This window comes from Limanda limanda, chromosome 16 (genome assembly GCF_963576545.1).
Source record: "Limanda limanda chromosome 16, fLimLim1.1, whole genome shotgun sequence".
In the NCBI taxonomy this organism is placed as follows: Eukaryota; Metazoa; Chordata; class Actinopteri; order Pleuronectiformes; family Pleuronectidae; genus Limanda; species Limanda limanda.
This window is the reverse complement of record NC_083651.1, coordinates 21,601,167-21,622,218: the sequence shown is the minus strand read 5'-3', so window position 1 is coordinate 21,622,218 and position 21,052 is coordinate 21,601,167. Positions and strand designations below refer to the sequence as shown.

General features: G+C 40.3%; 1 protein-coding gene across 1 annotated transcript; it reads left to right on the top strand.

Annotated features, from left to right (window-relative positions):
- The first annotated feature begins 2,534 nt into the window (after positions 1-2,534).
- On the top strand, positions 2,535-19,748 carry agpat3 (1-acylglycerol-3-phosphate O-acyltransferase 3). Its single transcript, XM_061089283.1, has 10 exons — positions 2,535-2,731; positions 10,007-10,064; positions 10,237-10,467; positions 10,907-11,076; positions 11,226-11,387; positions 13,199-13,352; positions 13,448-13,550; positions 15,422-15,497; positions 15,870-16,068; positions 16,228-19,748. The coding sequence occupies exons 3-10, from the start codon at positions 10,290-10,292 to the stop codon at positions 16,317-16,319; spliced, it is 1,134 nt and encodes a 377-aa protein (XP_060945266.1). The 5' UTR covers positions 2,535-2,731; positions 10,007-10,064; positions 10,237-10,289; the 3' UTR covers positions 16,320-19,748.
- Positions 19,749-21,052: the final 1,304 nt, after the last annotated feature.

Here is a 21,052-nt window from a genome sequence, read left to right as displayed (position 1 = left end):
TGAGGGGTGGGGAGCTGGAGCTAATCCCAGCATGAACTGATGATTAATATTATTAATAATTATTATTTAATCATTGTTAGGCTTCAAGATAACCCTCCTGGGGGTGCAGTGTTTCTTTTTACACGTTTTTGCTTTAAGTGTAATAGAGGAAATATAATCCTCAAATTACGTTCACTTTGAATAGTGCTAATGATATTGGGTGGTGGGACTGGGAGCATCATTCTGGAAATAAAAATTATCTATATGTCTCTGAATTACAATGGTACAAATTACTACTTGTTTAGTATTTTATTTCTATTTTGCTTTCTTTTCGATCTTTTTTTTATAAATGATAGTGTCTCTGAAAAGTAAAGAAATGAAGAATAAAGACTGACAAGTCAGTGTGTGTTAGCTGTGCGGCCAGGTACTTACTATAGACAGGTGACACAGCTCTGTTTTCTCAGCACTAATCCACAGTATGAACAGCCAGCATTAACCCAAATAACCAGACGGGACGAACTTGTCTGCACACACTGAACCAAGTTAAAATGTGTGCATCTTTTGTGTGGCCGTTATCCACAATGTAATGTGAACGGTTTAGCTGTGAAATTAAAGGAATGGTTTTGCTGTAGTGTCTGGTTGGTGTCTTATGCTGATAATTCCTAATGCCATATGTTATCAGCGGACACACCAGACTGCTTGCACAGGAGGCCCCAGAGGGTTTTTACCAGAACAACAGGAGACTGTTCTCACAGCTGTGGTCTCCAAGACAACTTCAGCTGCAACTATGCATATGCACCAGTAGAGGGCTAAAGGGGGCTAAAGGTAAATCAAGCAAACAAGCAGCTATTCAAGGACTGACACGTCTTAAAGTGACACTGCTGTGCAAGGTTGTACAGATTCAGCGGAAAGGAATTTGTTTAAAAAATAACTGAACTTTTCACATGCAAAGTTAAGACAACAACAAGTGCAATTTAAGAGCGATTTAAGTTATTTAAGTGTGTCAGAATAATTTTTAATCACACTGCTGAAGCAGAACAAGATTAGAGAAGATAGGAGATACGATAAGATAATCCTTTATTAGTCCCTCAATGGGGAAATTTGCAATATTTCATCAGCAATAATCAAAAATAGTAAGCAATAATAAGTAACATGCAATACTTAAGTGTAAGGAAATATAACAAATATAGACAAATATGAATTGAATAACTAACATATACGTAAAATCCAGTGGTGTATAAAGTACTTGAAAGCCATACTTGAGTAAAAGTACAGATATCTTACTTGAAAGTGAGTCCGGTTAAAGTAAAAGTCACCCTTCAGAAAATGAGTATCAAAAGTATCTGGTGTTGAAATGTACTTAAGTATCAAAAGTAAAAGTACAAGTAACAAAATTTAAAATGCTAAGTGCTTTTTATAGTAGGCCTATGCAGACACAAAACAACCCAAAATTGTTCAGTTCAGGATTTATTTCAACTGACTGAAAATTTTGAACCCGAGATGCTGAGGTTAAAAAAGTATTGGACAAGTGCATCTGAACTTCTAGCGACAACAAAGAATCAACACAACAGAATAAACAAGTGCCTCTTGATTCAACCTAAGAACCCTGATAGACCTGCCACTAATAGATCAAATGAATCTTTTGTGTCTATTAGCTGTATTTTGTAACTGCCTGGGTGTTTACCTGCCTGTATACCTGCCTGCCAGCTTATCCACGCATTTACATGTAAGCCTGTTTATTTATCATTAGACTATCTTCACTGAATGGGCCTGCGTTTGTGTTTGCATTTGTTTCCAGCAGGGTGACAATACACCTGTAGGGTATCTTGTCTGTAGGGACGACAAAGTGAAGACACAACCCTGCTTGAAGTTGTACACATTAGCCAGTTTGTACAATACATATATAAAGACTCAACAGCTTCTAAGTTGTGTTGAGTGAGCACAAAGGGCGACTAAGGATTGGAATTGGCAATATATAGATATATAATATCTTTGCAAAAATTATATTGGCATTATAGTGAGTGGAAAACTGGGCCTGACTTCCCACCACCCAGAGATTATAAATTAGTAGTTGCTTTTAAATGATGTTGTTTGATTTCAAATGAAATTAATTGATATTTATGCTTTTAATTATTTTTCATGGATTTGTATATATATTTTCATTTATTCTAATCAACCACTTTTCAACGGCTTCTTTGAAAAGTGCAATATAAATAATAATGAGGAGGAGGAGGGAAATGAATAATACAGTCAGTGAATATCAGTGTATTAAACTGCAAACTGTTACCTGAGGATAACATACAGTTTATTTCTGCACAAGGGAAACTTTGCGATACAAAAATAAAAGTTGACTTTGAAATTATTATATATAAATTAAATACCACCCCTTGTGAACTGGTGTAGAATAAAAGGAGTTATACGGATTGTATACTTTCAATAGTACTTATATTTGTTGTTGTTGGATCAAAGACAAATACAAAATGACAGGTTATTTTATTTGTGTGAGAATGAATGAGGGGCCGGACCGGAAGTAGAGCGCACTACCTTCAGATGGGCTGTGAGGAAATGTGGGGCTTTAACCGACAAACAATAGCGGTCTCGCAAGTCCCATCACCTCAAGTCGCTTTTATTGCCTTTCTGGAAACGGACGAAGTGAGAAGAGCTCAGTAGCAGAGTCGCTTTATTCCGCCGGAGAACGGAAAGCAGCGGAACAACTCCACCGGAATCAACACACAGATCCACCGACTTCCAGGTGAGCCCACAGCACCGTTACTGACACTGACCGCTAACTCTAGCTGGCTAACTAGCTTAGCATGACGTTAGCAAGCAGCCCGGGTGGGTTGAGTGTTTACTTTACGTGTCTATGAGGGGAACGTCATTGTTGTTAGCTAGTGAACACTTCCGGCTAACCGACTCCATCCTCCTCCTTGAATTATAAACACGACTTTAAACCGCAGCGGGGCTAGCTAGGTTAGCATGCTGCCCGTGTGCACCATTAGCAGGTGGCCCCGGTCCCTTCCGGAGCTGCTCGGCTCAGTAACACCGGGTCCAGGCTGGTGTCAGTGACCGGGGATTTGTGCCTGGTCGCCGGCAGCAGCAGCTCGACAGGCTGGTTCGGTTTTAATGTATCGGGGTTCGAGGTGTGAATCTCTGTTTGCTGGCAACTTCTGAGTTGAGCACGCTGCTAGCTTATTATGACATATGTCACTTGCCGTGCTGGGGCGGCGTGGTTGTGTGGAGCCATGCACCCGCACTGATTGCACGTTTTAATATCCACTGGGTGTTTGACATTCACCAGTAAAGAGGATATGAACTGGAAAATGACACGCTGGGCTGAGCTGGAGTTCATACTGGGTTCATTTAAAAAACTGCTCGACCCCTGTGCACCAGCTGGCTCCGTGGTGACCTGCGTCGTAACACACACACACACACACACACACACACACACACACTCACACACTCACACACTCACACACTCACACACACACACACTCACAAAGTCGCATGATGTTAGGTTACTGGAGTTCATTCAAATCCAGCACTAACATTAGGGCTTGCAACTCAGTTTAACCCAGAAAGGCGAAAAGAGAGAGAGCTAGACACAGGCAAGTGCTGTACCCTGATCATTCAAGTGTTAATGGTTTTTAATGTCGGATCATTGTAATGGTGAGACTGGTGGTGTACTGGGAAGGAGACAAGTAGTGTAGAGCCACATGTTAAATATGTGGACTGCTGTATTACTTGGCTTTGCTAAGAGTTCATCAGTCAGCCAGTTGTCTCAATTGCAGTCTTTAATTGTCTTTTTTAATGTGTCTAATGTTTTCCGAATTAGTGAATTTAATTTCACCGTCAACTATTGTATTTACTGTAAATACAAACCAAGTGTGTGCTGCAGTTTCCCCTCAGGGATAAGCCATGTCGGTGTTATTTTATTGCAGTTTTTGCTGGAGGGTTAAATCTACATTGGTCTTACAAAGTGCACAGTAACAATGCAAACAAATAATTTCTCTGTGAGACATGCACGTGTTGCTTTGGTGACCAAATTCCATGCTTTTTTTTTGGTGTGAGGGGGGGGTAATTTTCCCTTCCTCTTGAAGGCTGAACCTTATTAAGCCCTATGAGGAAAATTGTGATTTGTGAATATGGGCTTTACCATTAAAATATGGTTCAAAGCATTTTCCTCAAATCTTCGCTGGTAGTATATCTGAGCCATACAGTTTCATACAAATACAGGTTGGTGTAAAGTCCAGTGACGTGTCTGTTTACACGTGTTGAACTCTTATCTTTCCATCAAGCCAAAGTATGGCCCTCAAGGACTTTGAGACACTCAGAGATTCAGAGATATGCTTATATCTGAGCAGTTCCATCATTCTCTTTAACCCCTTACCAGGGACATATTGTTTTGAGCTTCTCAAGGATTTTGTGACAATCTGGTTAATATCACAGTAACTTTGACATTTCATGTTCAACGTAGATAGGTCATTTCACTTTTAACTTCCAACTTTTAGGTCTCTTAAAATGCAAACTCAGCAGTATCAGCAATGGTGAGCTCACTCACATAAACACACACACGCCTGTGTGTGTTTATGTGAGTGACAGACACAGGTCCCTCAAGTTAGTCCTGCTTGTTCTATCATGGCTGCTCAAGTTGACTGTTCTCGACAGGCCATCAGAGCTTTTGACGGACTATCTGCCACATGTGGTCCTCAATTTCAAATCCCATTCTTCTTTATTATTTTGAAGAACTTAATTTATCATGATTTAAAAGTGGGATATTATTGCAACACATTACTTCGACATCACAGTGAGACAATCAGTTTATCTTTGTACTATCTTTTTTATCATATCTGCCAAAATAAATACCAGTTTAATCTCTTCTAGTGTTGGATCATATTTCATAGCTTCCTGACCTATGTAGGCTTGTTCTTGTTCAGAGGCGGTGGACTAGTGGCAGAAACTTGGACTATGGGCAGAAAAGGTCTCTGGTTCGTCTCTGGTTCGACTCCACGGAGAAACAACAAAAAAACGAACCTGGATTGATCTGTCCAAAAATCCAAGAGGATTCTCCCTACCCTGTCTAGTGCCCCTGAGCAAGGCACATTACTCCCCCAACATCTGCTCCCCGGGCGCCGTACATGGCTGCCCACTGCTCTGTGTGTCCTGCACCAGATGGGTTAAAAGCAGAGGTTCAATTTCCCTCCTTGCATGAGTGTGCTTGTGCATGTCTGTGCATGTGTTTGGGACAAATAAATGTATCTTAATCTTAATCTCATAGGGCTGGTCGATATGTCAAAACAACAAAGAAAGAAAATCGTATCAGTCAATTTCGAATATTATAACGATATAGGTCACATTTTTATTTCTTCAAATAATATTTTTAAGACAGATTTTTGTGAGTAAAGGACACACATTTGATAAATGTTAAACCTTTTACAAATATGAGGTAGGTCAATGTTCCTCACCTCACTGTGCTTACACAATGCATAAACATTATACCTTTGGGCAGTACAGTGTTCTAATGTGCAGGAATATGCACTGTGCTTTGAAACATGAATGACCTTCGTTGTCCAGCTATCACAATGTATTTTTATCTCTTTGCATATTTGGCTTTAATGTCCACTGGCACGCCCTCGGGTCTGTACTCTAACCTTTGACTTATTTGGTGCAGTAAGTGCTTGACAGTTTTTATTTTGCACCTCTCTGCCGCCTTGTGTGAGCCTCATTTGAAATTAATTCTTTGCAAGAATCCAAAGGCTTTTGTCTACTTGCCCACCAGCTCCATTTACCATCTTTGTGTGACTGAGTAATGTAGATATGTCGTGAATAATATTCAGTACCTAACGTTCTCGCAGTGGGAGTTAGGATAGTGGATCTCTGATTTCCAGGCATTGGGTTAATTCATCCCTTATTACACTTGGCCAACGAGATTCAAAGCACAGCTTGGAAGCGGCTGTTTCAAGGAAAGTACTGACTCTCTGTCTTAGGTCATCTTGCCTGTCTATTGGTTTGTGTTATCCACAGTTCATATTTATCCGATAGATCCTTTAGTGTCTCCATTAGTAACTCAACCTCCTCCTCATCTCCTTTCTCCTGTGGTGTCCCCCAAGGTTTCAGACTTGGTTCAATCATCTCTTCTATCTACTTGCTTCCACTAGATCACAGTAAATTACTTTAATTGGACCACAGCATATTATTCTCCTCATCTTGATCAATTTGCATTCTCATAATAATGAAAACACATTTTTATTCTTTTGCCTTGTGCCTAAATTGTTGTGTTGTGTAGTATTATGATTGTAGTTGTTATAGTTATTATTGTTATCACTTCTTATCTGTGTTCACTTTTTTTAAAGCACTTTGGATCAACAAAAATGTGTTGAAAGCGCCATATAAATAAAGTTGAAGTTGACCAATGGCAAGATGAGGCATGAAATTCACCACTATGATTGGCCCTTTAGCGTGATGGATACCATTAGCGTAACAGAAGCCAATCTGCTAACTCTACCTTGTTCGGCAGAGCCCAGCCTTCTGATTTGTTAATGTTAATGAAAAGTGACACATCCAGGGTGCCCATAGCCTGCTAATAAGCACTAATCTGATCCAGTGGATTAGAGGATGGGAATGCATGTAAGACACCGCCTAAGTGCAAGACACAGCTCATGTGTGTCTCACTCCTTCGAGAAGTGAGCCATCTTTCAGTCTATCTGGCGTTCAGTAGTACGCTCTCAGAAGAATCCCCTGTGACATTCAGGAGTTTTTGACATTTTCCTTTTTGCACGTTGTGCGCTCAATGAAGAGCCACTGTTGGTAATTTTCTGGGTGATTGGAAATACTTTGGTGGTCGGTGAACGACCCAGCAAGTTCTGGGATCTGGCTGTGTTCTTGCTGTCATCCTCATAATCTCTCCTGTGGGATTATCATGGCTATGAGGCAGGAAAGCCTGTGACTATCCACTGCTCTCTGCAGGCCCTTCTTTATGTTTTTATTCTGGCTTTGATTTGGGAGGATACCAGTAGCCAAAATGCTGAACCAGAGTGCTGTGATGGTCTTTACTGGGATCTGTGGGGCATTGGTCCTCATGGCAATGGCCTACTATGTCTACTGGTAAGTTAAACACAAGAAAGATGGTTCGTCTTGTGGTCACAGCAAATGAGGATGGCTCATACTAGATTAATTAGAACTTGTAAAAGAGATAGAAGTCATGTAATTACTACAGGGCATAACTCAGCCCTTCACTGTGCAGAGCAGAAGTTGCAAATAATATTTATTATGTAGGATTAAATCAACAAGTGCGTGCTACCTGCCAAGATGTGGTGAAACTTTTTCAACATTTAGCTGCCGTCTGGTGAGGTAGATTTCAACAGCCTTTTCTCATACGAGAGAGTCCTTGCAACCCATGTTTATTTGTTGGCACAGAAGCTGTGTTCAGGTGTTTTCCGGTTAAGGAAAGTAGAAGCAGCTGTCCTTCCTAAGCAGCTTTAACCCAGGCAGCATCTCTAATCTTTCCTTCAGGCTGTGTGGGGCCACAGGTGCATCTCCACAGACTCTTTGGACTGTCAAACTGATTTGAAGTAAATCGGAGTAGATACTAACAAGAAACAAATATATATAAGTGTTTGGACTTCTCTCTAGACCTTGGTTGGCCACTTAATTAAAAATTCTTAAAGCAAATATGTTGAGAGCTTCTGCACAATACACCGAGAGTCTATGAATTAGTGCCTGTTTATTCCAATTTGAATTACTTCATAAATGGAAAAAGATGGGAACAAAGGGTGTTGAGGAAAATGAAGTTTACAGAATGTTTATCTGACCTGTATTTCTGTTAGGGAGACCCTTTGATATGCTGCCTTTGCTAATACTGAACTAAACAAGCTGGAATATCGCCGCCCCGATGTGTGAGAGCTAGATAAAAGTGTGTCTGGTTTTTGGCCAACATGCTAGCTCTATCATTTTACACAGATGCTGTCTTGGTTTTGTGACTACCTCACCTGCCCCGGCCCCAATTCCATGTTGGTACCACTTCAATTTCATTGCATTGAAAACTTGTTTATTTCTGCATATGACAATAATGCCTTCGATGCTTTGAACTTTTAAACCTTGAACCAATGCAGCAAAGCATAACAAACGTCAACATGCTGTGTAAAAGAGGCCTTAGAAGCTGATTATTAAATGTTGGTTATGGGAACTTCTCTATTAAGCTTCACTATTGCTACATGGTAAATGTGCAACAGTCTAACTCTCCACCACCATGACTCCCACTAGGAACAAAGGTCAAATCTCGCACATTATACAGAGACAGTGACAGTGACTGGCCTGATAATCAGAAACATCAGCATGCATAACAGTATTTTAACACATCTTGTCTAAACTCCATATAATTAGAAACATTTGTATGTTTGTAGGCTCAAGAAAACCAACTGAAATTCTGTGGATGTATGACTTTTATCCCTTCTATATCCTTTCTATTATTGCGTAGCAGTGTTGGTAGAAGGATTGATGACACAGGATAAGACATATTGCTGCCAACAAATTGGCCGTGTGTCAACTGTCTCAAAATTATATTACAACATTCTTAGGCTATTTGGTTGGCTTAATTTGCTAAATGAAAGCTAGTTGTTGTAAGGTAGGTTGTTAAAGGCATACAAACCAAAAAAGTTAATGTAAATGTATTGAGGTTACTTGGAAAATTACTTGTAATTTGGATTGTGAGTTTCACTGTTCATATAGTTATATGTGAAGGATGACTGCTCTTGTACGAGACATGTTAGACGATTGTTTTTATAGTTTTACTTGTGAAAAAAAAAATTGGTTATAGAATATATAAAGAAACCAGACAGCCGTCATTCCGAAAATCGCCCTGCACGGACATATTGTCACTGTCTCTCCCTTGTTGTACAGATTGCAGCCTGCTGTAAAAAGCAAACACCAGAAGGCCTCTTTTTTTATACTGATTTGCTGACACAGTTATAGCAGTGAGTGCAGGTGACGGTCCATATGTTGTTGGTGCTCGTACTGCAGTTTATCTGGTTACAATCGGGAGCAAGAACGTTTAGCATCCACAGTAAATTGGGTCATTGAGTCCAATATTAATGCACTGCTATTAAATCTGGAGTGTAGAACTTTTACACGTAAATGAACGTCTGCTTCATTTCCAAACCAATGGTAAATCCTGCCTTTGCCAGGTTTATGTTTTCTTGCGCTACCAGAAGGGGGAGACAGAAGTTACCCCCTGCAGGTTTCAATTTTATGTTTTGATGAATCGAATCAAGTGCTCCTTTTCCACAGATGAAATGTCTCATAAGATATTAAAAAAAGGTTAACATCAACCAATGTTCTACACACAGATCTGAAGAAATGACATATCGGGAAGATTAGAAACTTTTTTAATCGTCACTTTTTAATCGTCACTTGTCAAACATATTTGACATTTCAGTTGCTACTGTTAAGATGACAGTGGTTAAGCAAGTATGTTACGTAATGTGAGATGTTCTTGAGAAAAGTGAGCACCTGGTCTTTTTGACAGAACATCAACTTTTATCTGGGGCAGTTGCCAACTTTCTACCCACACTATCTGTGCTTATTCATCATCCGCCTGTCCCAGCATGCTTTGCTCAAACATGGAAACACCCTAAACTGGTCCCTAATCTGAAAAATGCAGTCATATCCTTACAAAGGGGCAATTAAATCATAATTTTTATTTTTTTTTTATAATCTAGTAAAATACAATTAGCTCTAACAAATCTACAACAATGCTGAACTAATGGATTTAGGCACCTCTTTAGCCACTAAAATATGCTATTAGAAATCATGTCTCAGCAATTACCTTTTGGTTCATGTTGACTTTCCACCCACACTGAGAATGATGGAGGATATTTCTTTTCTCCTGGGTCATTATCTAACAAAGTTCAAACTGGCTGAGCAAACGAGCACAGCATACATTATTAATATCCCTGTAATGACACAGAAATGTTGCCCTTTTTTTGATTAATGTCACTTTGGCACCTAAACCTCTGTTCTGCTTCTATCACAGGACAGTAGTATTGGCCGACGGACCGTGTAAACGCGGCTTGTAAAAGGATCCCACCGTGGTAAGAGACACTGAGATGCATTTTAATTTCTGAGAACTTTTTTGTCTGCAGAATAACATGTCTTCTATTAATGAATTGTTTCCAATATAGTATACCCATTATTTTCACCCTCGTGCTCTAACGTTCTCTGTCTCCTACTGATGATGTCTCGTTGCTGTGCTCTCTCACTCAGGTTGGTCGTAGTGTGTAGAGAGGAGCCTACTCCACCCTCCAGGCTCCTCAGCCATGGGTCTTCTGGGCTATGTGAAGAGTCTGTTTATCCTGCAGCTGCTGATGGGCTTTGTGTTTGTGGTGAGCGGCCTCATCATAAACTTCATCCAGCTCTGCACCTGCATCCTCTGGCCCATCAACAAACAGCTCTACCGCAGAATCAACTGCCGGCTCTCCTACTCGCTCTGGAGTCGTGAGTAGATGATACCTATTCTGTTGTAAAATATTGTTTTATATTTGGATAACAAAGAAAGAGGCAGCGTGCAGTCTATTTACACTTGGCATGGTCCCCTGTCAAATGTACCTAGCTTTGAGTGAGATAAATATTAGTCCTCTGCAGCTTCATCCTCCACAATGTCACCAGGCTCCAGGTGACTTGATCTGTCTGCCATTTTGATACTGGCCAGACAGTGGACTGTGGGTTTATCAAAGCTTTATTTGCCACAAATGGCTCCCTGAATGGGTTAATGAGAGCTGCCGAGGCTCAGCTACACTAAATCTAAAACACTTATTCAGCTTGCTGATAATAATCTGAGGATATTAAAATATTACTTTTAGTATTTAACAATACTAAGTTGCCAATTATATTTTTTTACCTGCTGAATACAAATGAAGTCTTGTGCTATGTGCAGAGCTGGTGATGCTGCTGGAGTGGTGGTCGGGCACAGATTGCACCCTATACACCGACCAGGCTACGGTGGACATGTTTGGCAAAGAGCATGCCATCATCATCCTCAACCACAACTTTGAAATCGACTTCCTCTGTGGCTGGACCATGTGTGAAAGATATGGCATCTTAGGGGTTAGTATAGTAACATATTATGACTCAGAGTTTCAAACCCACATCTTTACACAACGTTTTTGCAATATGCCACTCTTGATGACCTCAATCTATTTTGTGAGAGATCCATGCTTTTGTAATAACAACGTACACCTGTCCTTTGTCTCTAGAGTTCAAAAGTGCTGGCCAAACACGAGCTGCTGAAAGTTCCTCTGATTGGCTGGACCTGGTACTTCCTAGAAATAGTCTTCTGCAAAAGAAAGTGGGAGGAGGACAAAAATACTGTCTTCAAGGGACTGAGCAGACTCAAAGATTATCCTGAATATATGTGGGTAAGTACACACACACATAGTGGATTTGTCTTCTGACGTGTGTAAGAGTTTAAGCAGCACTTTGGATTTCTTCATTTTCTTTTTTCTCTTTTCTTTTCAAGCTCCCACACAACCTTTTGCATGAATACCATATCAGTGAACTCTAGCTTAGTTGCTCAATACGATTTCTGATATATCCTCTGGGTATAGACTTCTTATGAAGAAACAGACATGTAGCTGCCTGAGCACAACAAGTGCTGATATGAGTCTTTCCATTTACAAACCTAAAAGCAATATGTGGATAAAGTGGGGTCTGAAAGTAAGTCAAGTCATATTTATGTACATAGTAAATTAAAAACCAGAGTTGAGCCAGATTCTTGAGGAAAGTTCTTCAAGTTCAGTTGGACTCATGAATCCCCTGATTAGGTTCTGTGGTCAAAGGTCACGGTGACCTCATTTACCAGTGAACAAGATGTATCACCAACACTCACAGGGAATCTAATTAAACCTGGCACAAACATTCACTTGGAAACGAGGATAAACTGATTACAATTTGGAAGTCAAAGGTCAAGGTGACCTAATAAAACCTTTTATCCCCCTCCTGAACATGTTATATTTAGAAAGCCAAGAGAGAATCCTCTCCAGTTTGGCAAAAAATGCCCACGTAGACAAGGATTGTGCTCAAAAGTCAAGGTCCCATTTGCCTCACAAAAATGGTTTTTGGCCTCTTGAACATAATAGTCTGCCAGTAGGGAATCTCTTCACATTTTGAACAGATGTCACTTGTTCTCAAATCTCAGCTGTTTTTATAGGGAACACGGTGTTCTTAATACCAAGGGAAACAATCGCTTAAAGTACACAGATAAGATCAGAGTTGTGATAAACTGTCTTTGGTTGAGTTTTCACAGAGAAGATCTATTCTTCTTCTCTTTTTTATACATACATTGATCTTGGCAATACAAAGATATCATGTTCTGTGTGTGTGTGCACCAGCTGTGTTTGAAATGCACCGACGGTAGGGAGCGGGTTTATTGTTTTTTATGTTAAACTTCATGAACTGGACTTTCCACAGAGCACAGTGTGAGGGAGCTTTCATCCTGCTCGGTGATGCACAGCAGTTCTTTCTCTTGAAATAACGAGTGTTTTACATTCAAACCTGCTGAGGACAGCACTCACTGGTCGCTGTAGGTCATTGCTGAAGGTGTGAAGCACCTTGCGTTACAGATATACAGAATCACTCCACCGGTTCGCCAGCCGAGATTAGACTGATCAGCAGTTGATCTAATTACCTCTTAAGTTGAGCATCCGGCAACTGCTAATGACATACCGGTAGCTTGTTTTGTGGTCAGATAGACCAAGTCAAACGCCTTTGGTTGAGCCGAGTTGCTCCCATACTACAACCTGGGGTGTGAGATGGGGTCATTCTGTTCATGTCACAGATCTCAATGACATTTCTTGTGCTGATTTGGTCAAATAAGACATTTCATGTGTCCCAGACCCTAACCAAGGGAGAAGCAGGCTAACCAAGTTTGAGCTTTTCAGGCGTCTCTGTGACTTTGACTAGCGGTACCAAATGGTTATGAGTGATTGTATAAGTTTAAGTTGAATTGCAAAAACCTATGTTTTGAAATTAACCATTTTTCCCCAAAGATGCTTTATAACGTCATAAAGACCTACAAAGAGACTTGTCGTGGCAGAGATGTCATTACTTATCTGAAGTAATTCTGTTATTATACCAAGCAGAAGAAGGGTACTGGATGGGACAAGAGAAAAGAGGTCACCTTTAGTCTGCATGTGTGGCTTTGGTTAACACCTCTCTCTTCCCTTCACAGTTTCTTCTGTATTGCGAGGGAACCCGTTTTACAGAGAAGAAACACCAAATCAGTATGGAGATTGCAGAGAGCAAAGGTCTCCCCAAGCTCAAATACCATCTACTACCCCGAACCAAAGGATTTACCACAACACTGCAGTGTCTTAAGGGCACAGGTACTGTATAGAAATACACACACACACACTCCATCATGATTAAATCACATGTTTTTGGTTCTTAATGGGTTTTTTTCTTCTTCGCTGTCTTACAGTAACTGCTGTGTACGATGTGACTCTCAACTTCAAAGATAACCAAACCCCAACTCTCCTGGGCATCGTCAACGGCAAGCAATACAAATCTGACCTGAGTGTGAGGTGAGTGCCGCCTTCACCCTCCATTTACCTCAGAATGACCTTCTATTGTAAAGATAAAGCATCACACTGCCAGCTGTGCCGAGTCCCTTCGAGTGGAAGATGATGAATGTAGTTTAATCTCGTGGCCTCCCTCCAATCACATTTTTGTCCTATAACATTGAAACAGACGGTGAGTGTGATCGGGATGTTGGCAGGCTTCCCAGCGTGTTTATGGTTTCAGAACAGTAACTCTAATGGCAGAGCACGCCTACTGAGTGTAGAACAGGTCAAGAGATTGAAATAGATCAGGGGGGCTTTATTCTAGATAGCAAAACTGCTTGGTTTTTACTCGGGGAGAGAACCTTTTTAGTTTTGCGGTAACATAGAATAGACCAGAGTCAGTTGCAGCAGCAGATCTATGATGCAAAGAAATAAGTTATTGTTAGTAGAGTCCTCTAGTGGTTAGTCACTGCCATAACAGAATGATATTGGTCACGTTGGCTGGATGTTTTTTTTTTTACACTGCACATGTCTGTAATCGGGGAAAACGAGCATTAACCATGCGTGTCAGGGACAGGGTGACACAAACTGAGTCCAGCTTATAGTAAATGCATGGAGCTCAGGTTGGGTTTGGACACAAAAACATAATGCCTGTCTGATTCAGGTTGGACTTAGTTATAGAAAGATACGGCAGGGTTTCCCCCAGAAAACTTGCTAAGCCTGGTGGTAGGGCTGCTAGAAGGCACCCGCGGGGGGCACTTTGTTTAATATGCACACCTAACTTTTTTATTTTTATAAGGGGTTAAATAGATACTTTGATATCTTTTTGAGTTGCACTGCTGACTTAACTTATAAGCCCTCTTTTTTATTTATTTTTATCACGTTGGAGTTGCTAGTTTAAACCTACAGTTTTGCACTTTAATATTTGAGCCTTTGTTTACATTTTGTTTTGTGCTGCATTATATGGTGACATACAGTTTGTTGTTATCAAAATAAAATTAACTGAATTGGAATGGTCAATTTGATTTTTTTGGAGGAAAATTAATCGTTTAGATTAATCGACTAATCGATAAAATAGTCGTCAGATTAATCGATAGAAAAATAGTCGTTAGTGGCAGCCCTACTTAATATTAAAAAAAAAATCAAGTTTGCTGTGAACATAGCAGTCAGGTCTCTTATTTCAGAAACAATGAACCGTAACAGTTTGGTTACCAATAAAAGGTAAGCCTAGTACTTCTTTGCTTTCAGCCAGCTACTCAAACAGACAAGCAACACAATAACAAACAAACCAAAATACACAGGCAAGTGTCGGCCTACTTTGAAATAAATTAAACACAGAACTTTGTAGGGCTATTTGAGTCCTCCTCATATTTGTGGAAAATGTATGAAATAAGAAGTACCCTATTTTTAAATAAGCCTGGCGGCCCGCCAGGCCTATACAGCACTGGGGGAAACCCTGTAGGGGATTGGAAAAGTGGTGATAACCAAATTGAAATTACAAGTTTTGTGCCATCATTAGTTTTCAATCCAGAATCACACTTCACCTTTGGAACTCCTCGTTCGTACTCGCGTCACTGACTCCGTGCTTACAGTCATTTAAATGACCTGCTTCTGTGTGTCCTGTTTCATGTTTGGAGGTCAAATGGTTTGTAATAATATCCATTTGTGTGTAGTTGTGTTTGCTTGAGTTTGTGTTCTCCCAGGATTTAGGTGGTTGCTTGTTGACGGTGGTCTAAACAAAAATGACCTCCCAGTGTGTCGTCCTTTGTATTTGTCTGGGTTGTTGTGCACTTTATGTGCACATTTCTAACTGTCATTGCTAAAATTTTAATGAGGCTGAAACCAAATGTGATTCAGATCTAGTGTAAAGTTATTTACTTTTTCCCATCCAGACGGTTCCCTGTGGAGGAAATACCAGATGATGAGAAGGAGTGTGCCAATTGGCTGCACAAGCTCTACCAGGAGAAGGTAAAACTGACATTTAAGACTTAATATAGGATTAAAATGACAAAGAATGCATTCAAATGAAGTAGCAGCGATTCCAGGTTCAAGTCCTTATTGTGCTCAACAAAAAAAAAGCAGCACAATCAAGCAACAGTTAAAACCACATGTTCATAAACAGACATCTGAGAAGTTGTGCACATTCCCTAGAGTTGTAAAATGTTTCTGAGATTAAAACAAGTGATTTTTGAATAATATGTAAACACACAAGCCCAGAAGTTCCTCCGGATACTATCAATTTAACTTTAGTCTGAACCGTGACTATATATGCACATTTAAATATGGTGACTGTTTTTCATGTCATATATGATCACTTAATGTTTTTCTTCTCTGACACAGGATGCCTTACAGGAACACTACAGCAAGGAAGGCAAGTTCCCCGGACCCACAATCATCCCACCTCGTCGACTATGGACGCTGCTGAACTTCCTGTTTTGGGCCACCCTGCTGCTGTCGCCCCTCATCAATTTTGCTTGTGGAGTGGTCGTCAGCGGCTCCCCCCTCCTCATCATTGGCTTCATCATATTCCTCATCATAGGTAACACATGCATGATATATCTTCCACATGAAGCTCCAGACTGTGGCTCTTTACCTGGAAAAAGTTAAATTCAAGGTTTTGGATTTACATTTTATTTGGCGTTTAATTTGATCTCTTTGTTCACTCCTCCTCTTTTTTTTGTCTTTGCTCTCTCCCCAGCTTCCATAGCTATCCGACGCCTCATCGGGGTCACGGAGGTGAAGAAAACAGGCTCCAGTTATGGAAACCAGGAGGCCAAGAAACAAAACTAAAGTGCGTCACCCCCTTAACCCCAAATACTCCAACCCCCCTACTCCCGTGTACGGCCCCCTCTGTGTGGCCGTCCCGCGGTGTCTCACCCCGACCCAACTACTTCCTTCTCCTACCGTCGAGTCTGTTGGTAGGTCGCGGAGGAGAAAACTAAATAGAGACCAGAGTTAGAAATTTGAATAGTACTTCAGTAAGAGAGAAAGAGCATGGAAGGTCTGGGGGGGGGGAGGGGTCAAGCTCTCTGGTGTAACACAAAACAAAATGGAGAGGGAGACACAGCATCGTTTCCTGCTGCATCTTTCTAAGTCCAGCTCGTCCCCATCCCAGACACATTCAAATTCCATTAACACCCAAGGTCAAGCTCCTCACCTGTCACATGGACAGCCAGTCCGCCCATCGTCTGCTCCTGCACTACCTACCTCCAAATCCAGTCATGGTCATCAGCCAAACAGGGTGTGGGGGTGTGCTCAGAACACAGAACACAAATGAATCCACATTTGTTCATCTCAACCCTCCAGGGGCAGTGTGTCACTGCAACATCTGTGACATGCAGGATGTCTCCCTTGGGGACCAGTGCCCCTAAAGGGTCGATTCACCCAGATCACAAAATAAATGTACCATTTCAACTTTTACATATCTAGCAATGCAGATAGTTCTGGTTTTTATACAGGCAAAGTCTGCGATTTCCATTTTCGTGCTGAAAAATGGAGGTAAATAAAAATATGTTCATGATGTTCAAATCATTGTTGAAGTATATTTGACAAAGGTAAGAGCAGAAACAGTGTATGTCTTTCTTGGAAAATAATTAATAGTTTTCATTGGAAACTATGTTTTAAATGTAAAGAAAAGGGAATTCATCATCTGATTTTCAAAGTAGCTTGGCAGTTTCTGTGAAGAGACAATTCACTTGAGTTTTTCAAAAATTATTTCATTTCATTAAAGCAGCGTTGGTCACATTCAGTTTCCTTTTTTGTATCAGGGCAGGAGCAGAAGTCTCAGAGCATGGAACTCAAAACTATTTAAATTCCACATCATCTCCGGGGCTGAAGTGGGAAAAATATCTGTTTTTTATTTAAGTCTTGTGATGTTGGTGAATCAACCCGTTAACTTCCTGGTGTGAAAACCTACCATCGGTTACAGGGGTCATGTGCAGCCCGCAGCACCAACACCCACACATTCATTCACTCCTATTTTCATTTTGATTTACAGAGACAGAAATCTGCATACATGTTATTATTGGTCTTTTTAACATGCCGGGATCAGCTGACCCTGAAAGTTTGCTGGTCATTTACCAAGAAATCCCAGTCTGAACACTGAGGCACTTCAACCTGCCCACTAGCACTCTGATACCAGTTAAAATGCAGCTCACGCCGCTCTGGTTGATGTGACTGATCTGCTGCTGAGTGGCGCTTGATTCCAGAGAAAAGGTCACGGACTGTCTCCATGAAGCCTTGCAGCTGTTAGCACATTATTTAGCTTTCCTGATATAGAACTGATATTTTAACCTTTGCCTTAAATCAAGCTTGCTCAGGCGAGGGATTTGCTTATTTGCTGGCCATTTAAAACTGCACCCTCCTCTTCCCTCTGTTCTTTTTGAAATACCAACCCTCTCTCCCTGCCATTACCACAGTGCATGGGGGGGGAGTGCATTCATTTGGTTAAAAAATGAATGAATAATTGAGAAACACTGTAAGTCTTTTAAAGTTGAGAGTGAGGAAGGTGTTGGTTTGGATAAGGCTGAACTCCGTGTGCAACTTTGTTCCTCTGGATATCAGCACAGCGACACCTGGTCATCGCTGCTGCACTTACATTTCTACACATTTTAGAATCGCTCATCCCAGAGTTGGTTGTTTTTAACTCCCACATTCAACATGAGCCACATTTCCTGGTCCTCAAATTCAAACAATGGTAGCAAAACACGAGGGGGTATTCTGTGTCCTGCTCTCTCTCCTCCCCTCCGCCCTGCTGTGCCACATGTAGTATCTCGCATTTCTCTTTTCAGTTTCTGTTTTCCCCCGTCACTCGTCAGCAGCGATATGTTGTGTCCTTTCTGTAGAGCTCTCTCAACCCAGACAGACTTCATGCAAAGCCTTAATAGACAGTGCTGCTTCGGGGTTTTTTGTGTGAAAATGTAGAAGCTAACTTGAGCCCCTGTTGTAGTGAAGGATCAACATGTGAAAAATGTCCTCCAGTATAGCAAGCAAGTTTATGGGATTAGCTGTCAAGTGACTTGTTCTTAATTTTTAAGATGAAGAAATAACGAGAACTGAGAATGGATTAAAGTAACGTTCATAATTTAACCACTTTTTTGATCACAAAGATACTTGGAGTTGCTTTTACCTCAAATTCTTGTGAAAAGCTTTAGGATCTTAGCCAATTTTTCTTTTAAGAAATCTCCACAAATGTGCAGCATCAAATGCAAAAGCACTTCAATCCATCCTCTCATTCAAACTAATTTTCAACCGCAGTTCAAACAAGTAGAAAAGCTTTTGCTTTGGATGTTTGTTTTTTTACAGTGCACTGTATTTAGAGTCCTTCACTTTTTTCACTTGGCAGCTTTATGCTTAAAACATTGAACTATTTCCCCCAGGACGAGGACAAAAATTAGATTTTTTTTTTCTGCAAATTTATTGAAAAAGAGAAACTGAAATATCACATTAACATAAATTTTGGGGACACGTTTCTATGACACTTTACTTTTGGCTCAGATGTTTCTACAACTTGACTTCACACGTGGTGAACTTAACGGATTTGGTCTCGCACAAACCAAGTTATGAGGTCAAAGGAACTTCTCTGGGTGGAGGGAAAGCTGAAGAAGATCCTGAGTGCTCAGGACCTCAGACTTTACATTAAGTTCGTCTTCCTTCAGGACAATGACTCCAAACTGACAGACAAGATGAAACCGGTCTGACTTAGGGACGATTCTGTTAATCTGCTTGAGAGAGACAAGCAGAGCTCTGACGTGAAGATGTCTGTGCACTGACAGTCCCCGGTTCTGCTGAGATTAGTAGAAAATCCCAAAATCCAAGAAAGATGCAAATGTAGGAACTACAACTTCTAAATACTTTCTAAATGTGATATTTCAGTTTTCCATCTTTAATACATTTGCAAAACTTCCTTAACTCTGTTTTCACTTTGTCTTTATGGAATATTGATTGTAGGGGGATCTGAGGAAACATTTAAATGTTTCTAGCTTCAAGCTGTAACATAATGTGAAAAAGTAGAAGGTGTCGAATTGTGACGCTTTACTTTTCTTTTTTTCTTTTCTGATTTTTCTCCTGGAATCAAATATCATCAGAAATTGACTATGATTTCTAAATTCAAAGATATTTCCGTTGGCTCCTTTTGTGGCAGTTTTTCTGTTTTCTAAGGTGGTTTTTATGTTTTCGTTCAAACAAAAACACTTAAACATTAAAGGATTTCATCACTAAGCAACACTTACTCTTGACTTTTTTGGATTTGTGTGAGTTTCTCTGTTTGCACTGCAGTTAAAGTGAAAGGAAGTAGGTTTTCCACCATCCATGTTTTATCTTCATCGTCAGCAGCCATTTTCACAGAGACACACTGGCATCCTCCTCCTTATGATCATGACACAGCCATAACCTTCCATTAACACACTGTAAAGTCCCTAATGTTGTGATGCTATGTGGAAACTAAACTGAAAATATGTACATAAGTTAAATGATGAATGTCACATTCACTTTTAGAACTTGTTGTTTGTAGCAGTTGTTTTGCAATAGACCCGAATGAGACAAACCAACAGGACATGTCGGATCCACTCGCAGAAATGTGACGGCATAAATATGTACATAATGTAAATGACGCCGTGACATTCTGTTGCAGAAACGTCGAGATGCTCTTCTGTTATTTTTGCAATAGCGAATGACAAGGCCGTGCATTCAGGCTACAACCAAATGTAAAGCAGTGTTGAAAAGCTACAGAGCGAGAGTCAAACAGAGCCGGCCTCACAGGAGCAGTTCACAAAGTCATCTGCAGAGGTTGTTCTCCTCGTCGCTGTCTCGCCTGTCAGGTCTGGAGCTGCAAGTACCTTCAGCAACGCATCTAATTCAAACGAGAAGGCTGTAGTCACAGACGATGCTTACCGAGCATTTTTCCCTGACTTTGTAATTAATCATGGTTTCTTACTGTAGTCATCACTTTTTGCATGATGTGCATCATTGCACAGTCACCGAATCGAGTTAATTCTGACTCAGGGACTCTTAAAGACTGGCAATGCAGCAGCTGTGGCAATAACTGAATTTGAATCTGAATAAAACGCTTTCTGAGGAAGCTCAAAGACTGTGGCTCTTTTGTAAACATGTATATATAATAAATACATATATACAAAGGCGATAGACTTCTTGTACAAATAGCTTGACTTGATTTCCTTAAAGTTCATGAAAACGGTTTTAAGAAAACTTTTTAATAATCATGAAATAAACCACAATTAAGTTAAGTTTCTCAAATTAGAGTTCAACTGATTTAATTTTGAGCCAAGAACTTTCAATATCCATTGGTCCAGTTTGTTCAGCCTCAAAATCCCATGTTGGCTTCAAATATAAATGTATTGTACAATTAAAAATGAATAGTAAATTATTGTGAATAGTTTTGATTAGAAATGTATAATATAACTAGAATTAAGGTTTCCCTACAAAGATATTTACAAAGATATGAGATTACAGAACTGTAATTCAACTGATCAATGAAAGCTTATAACCGAGCATAATCGTTTATT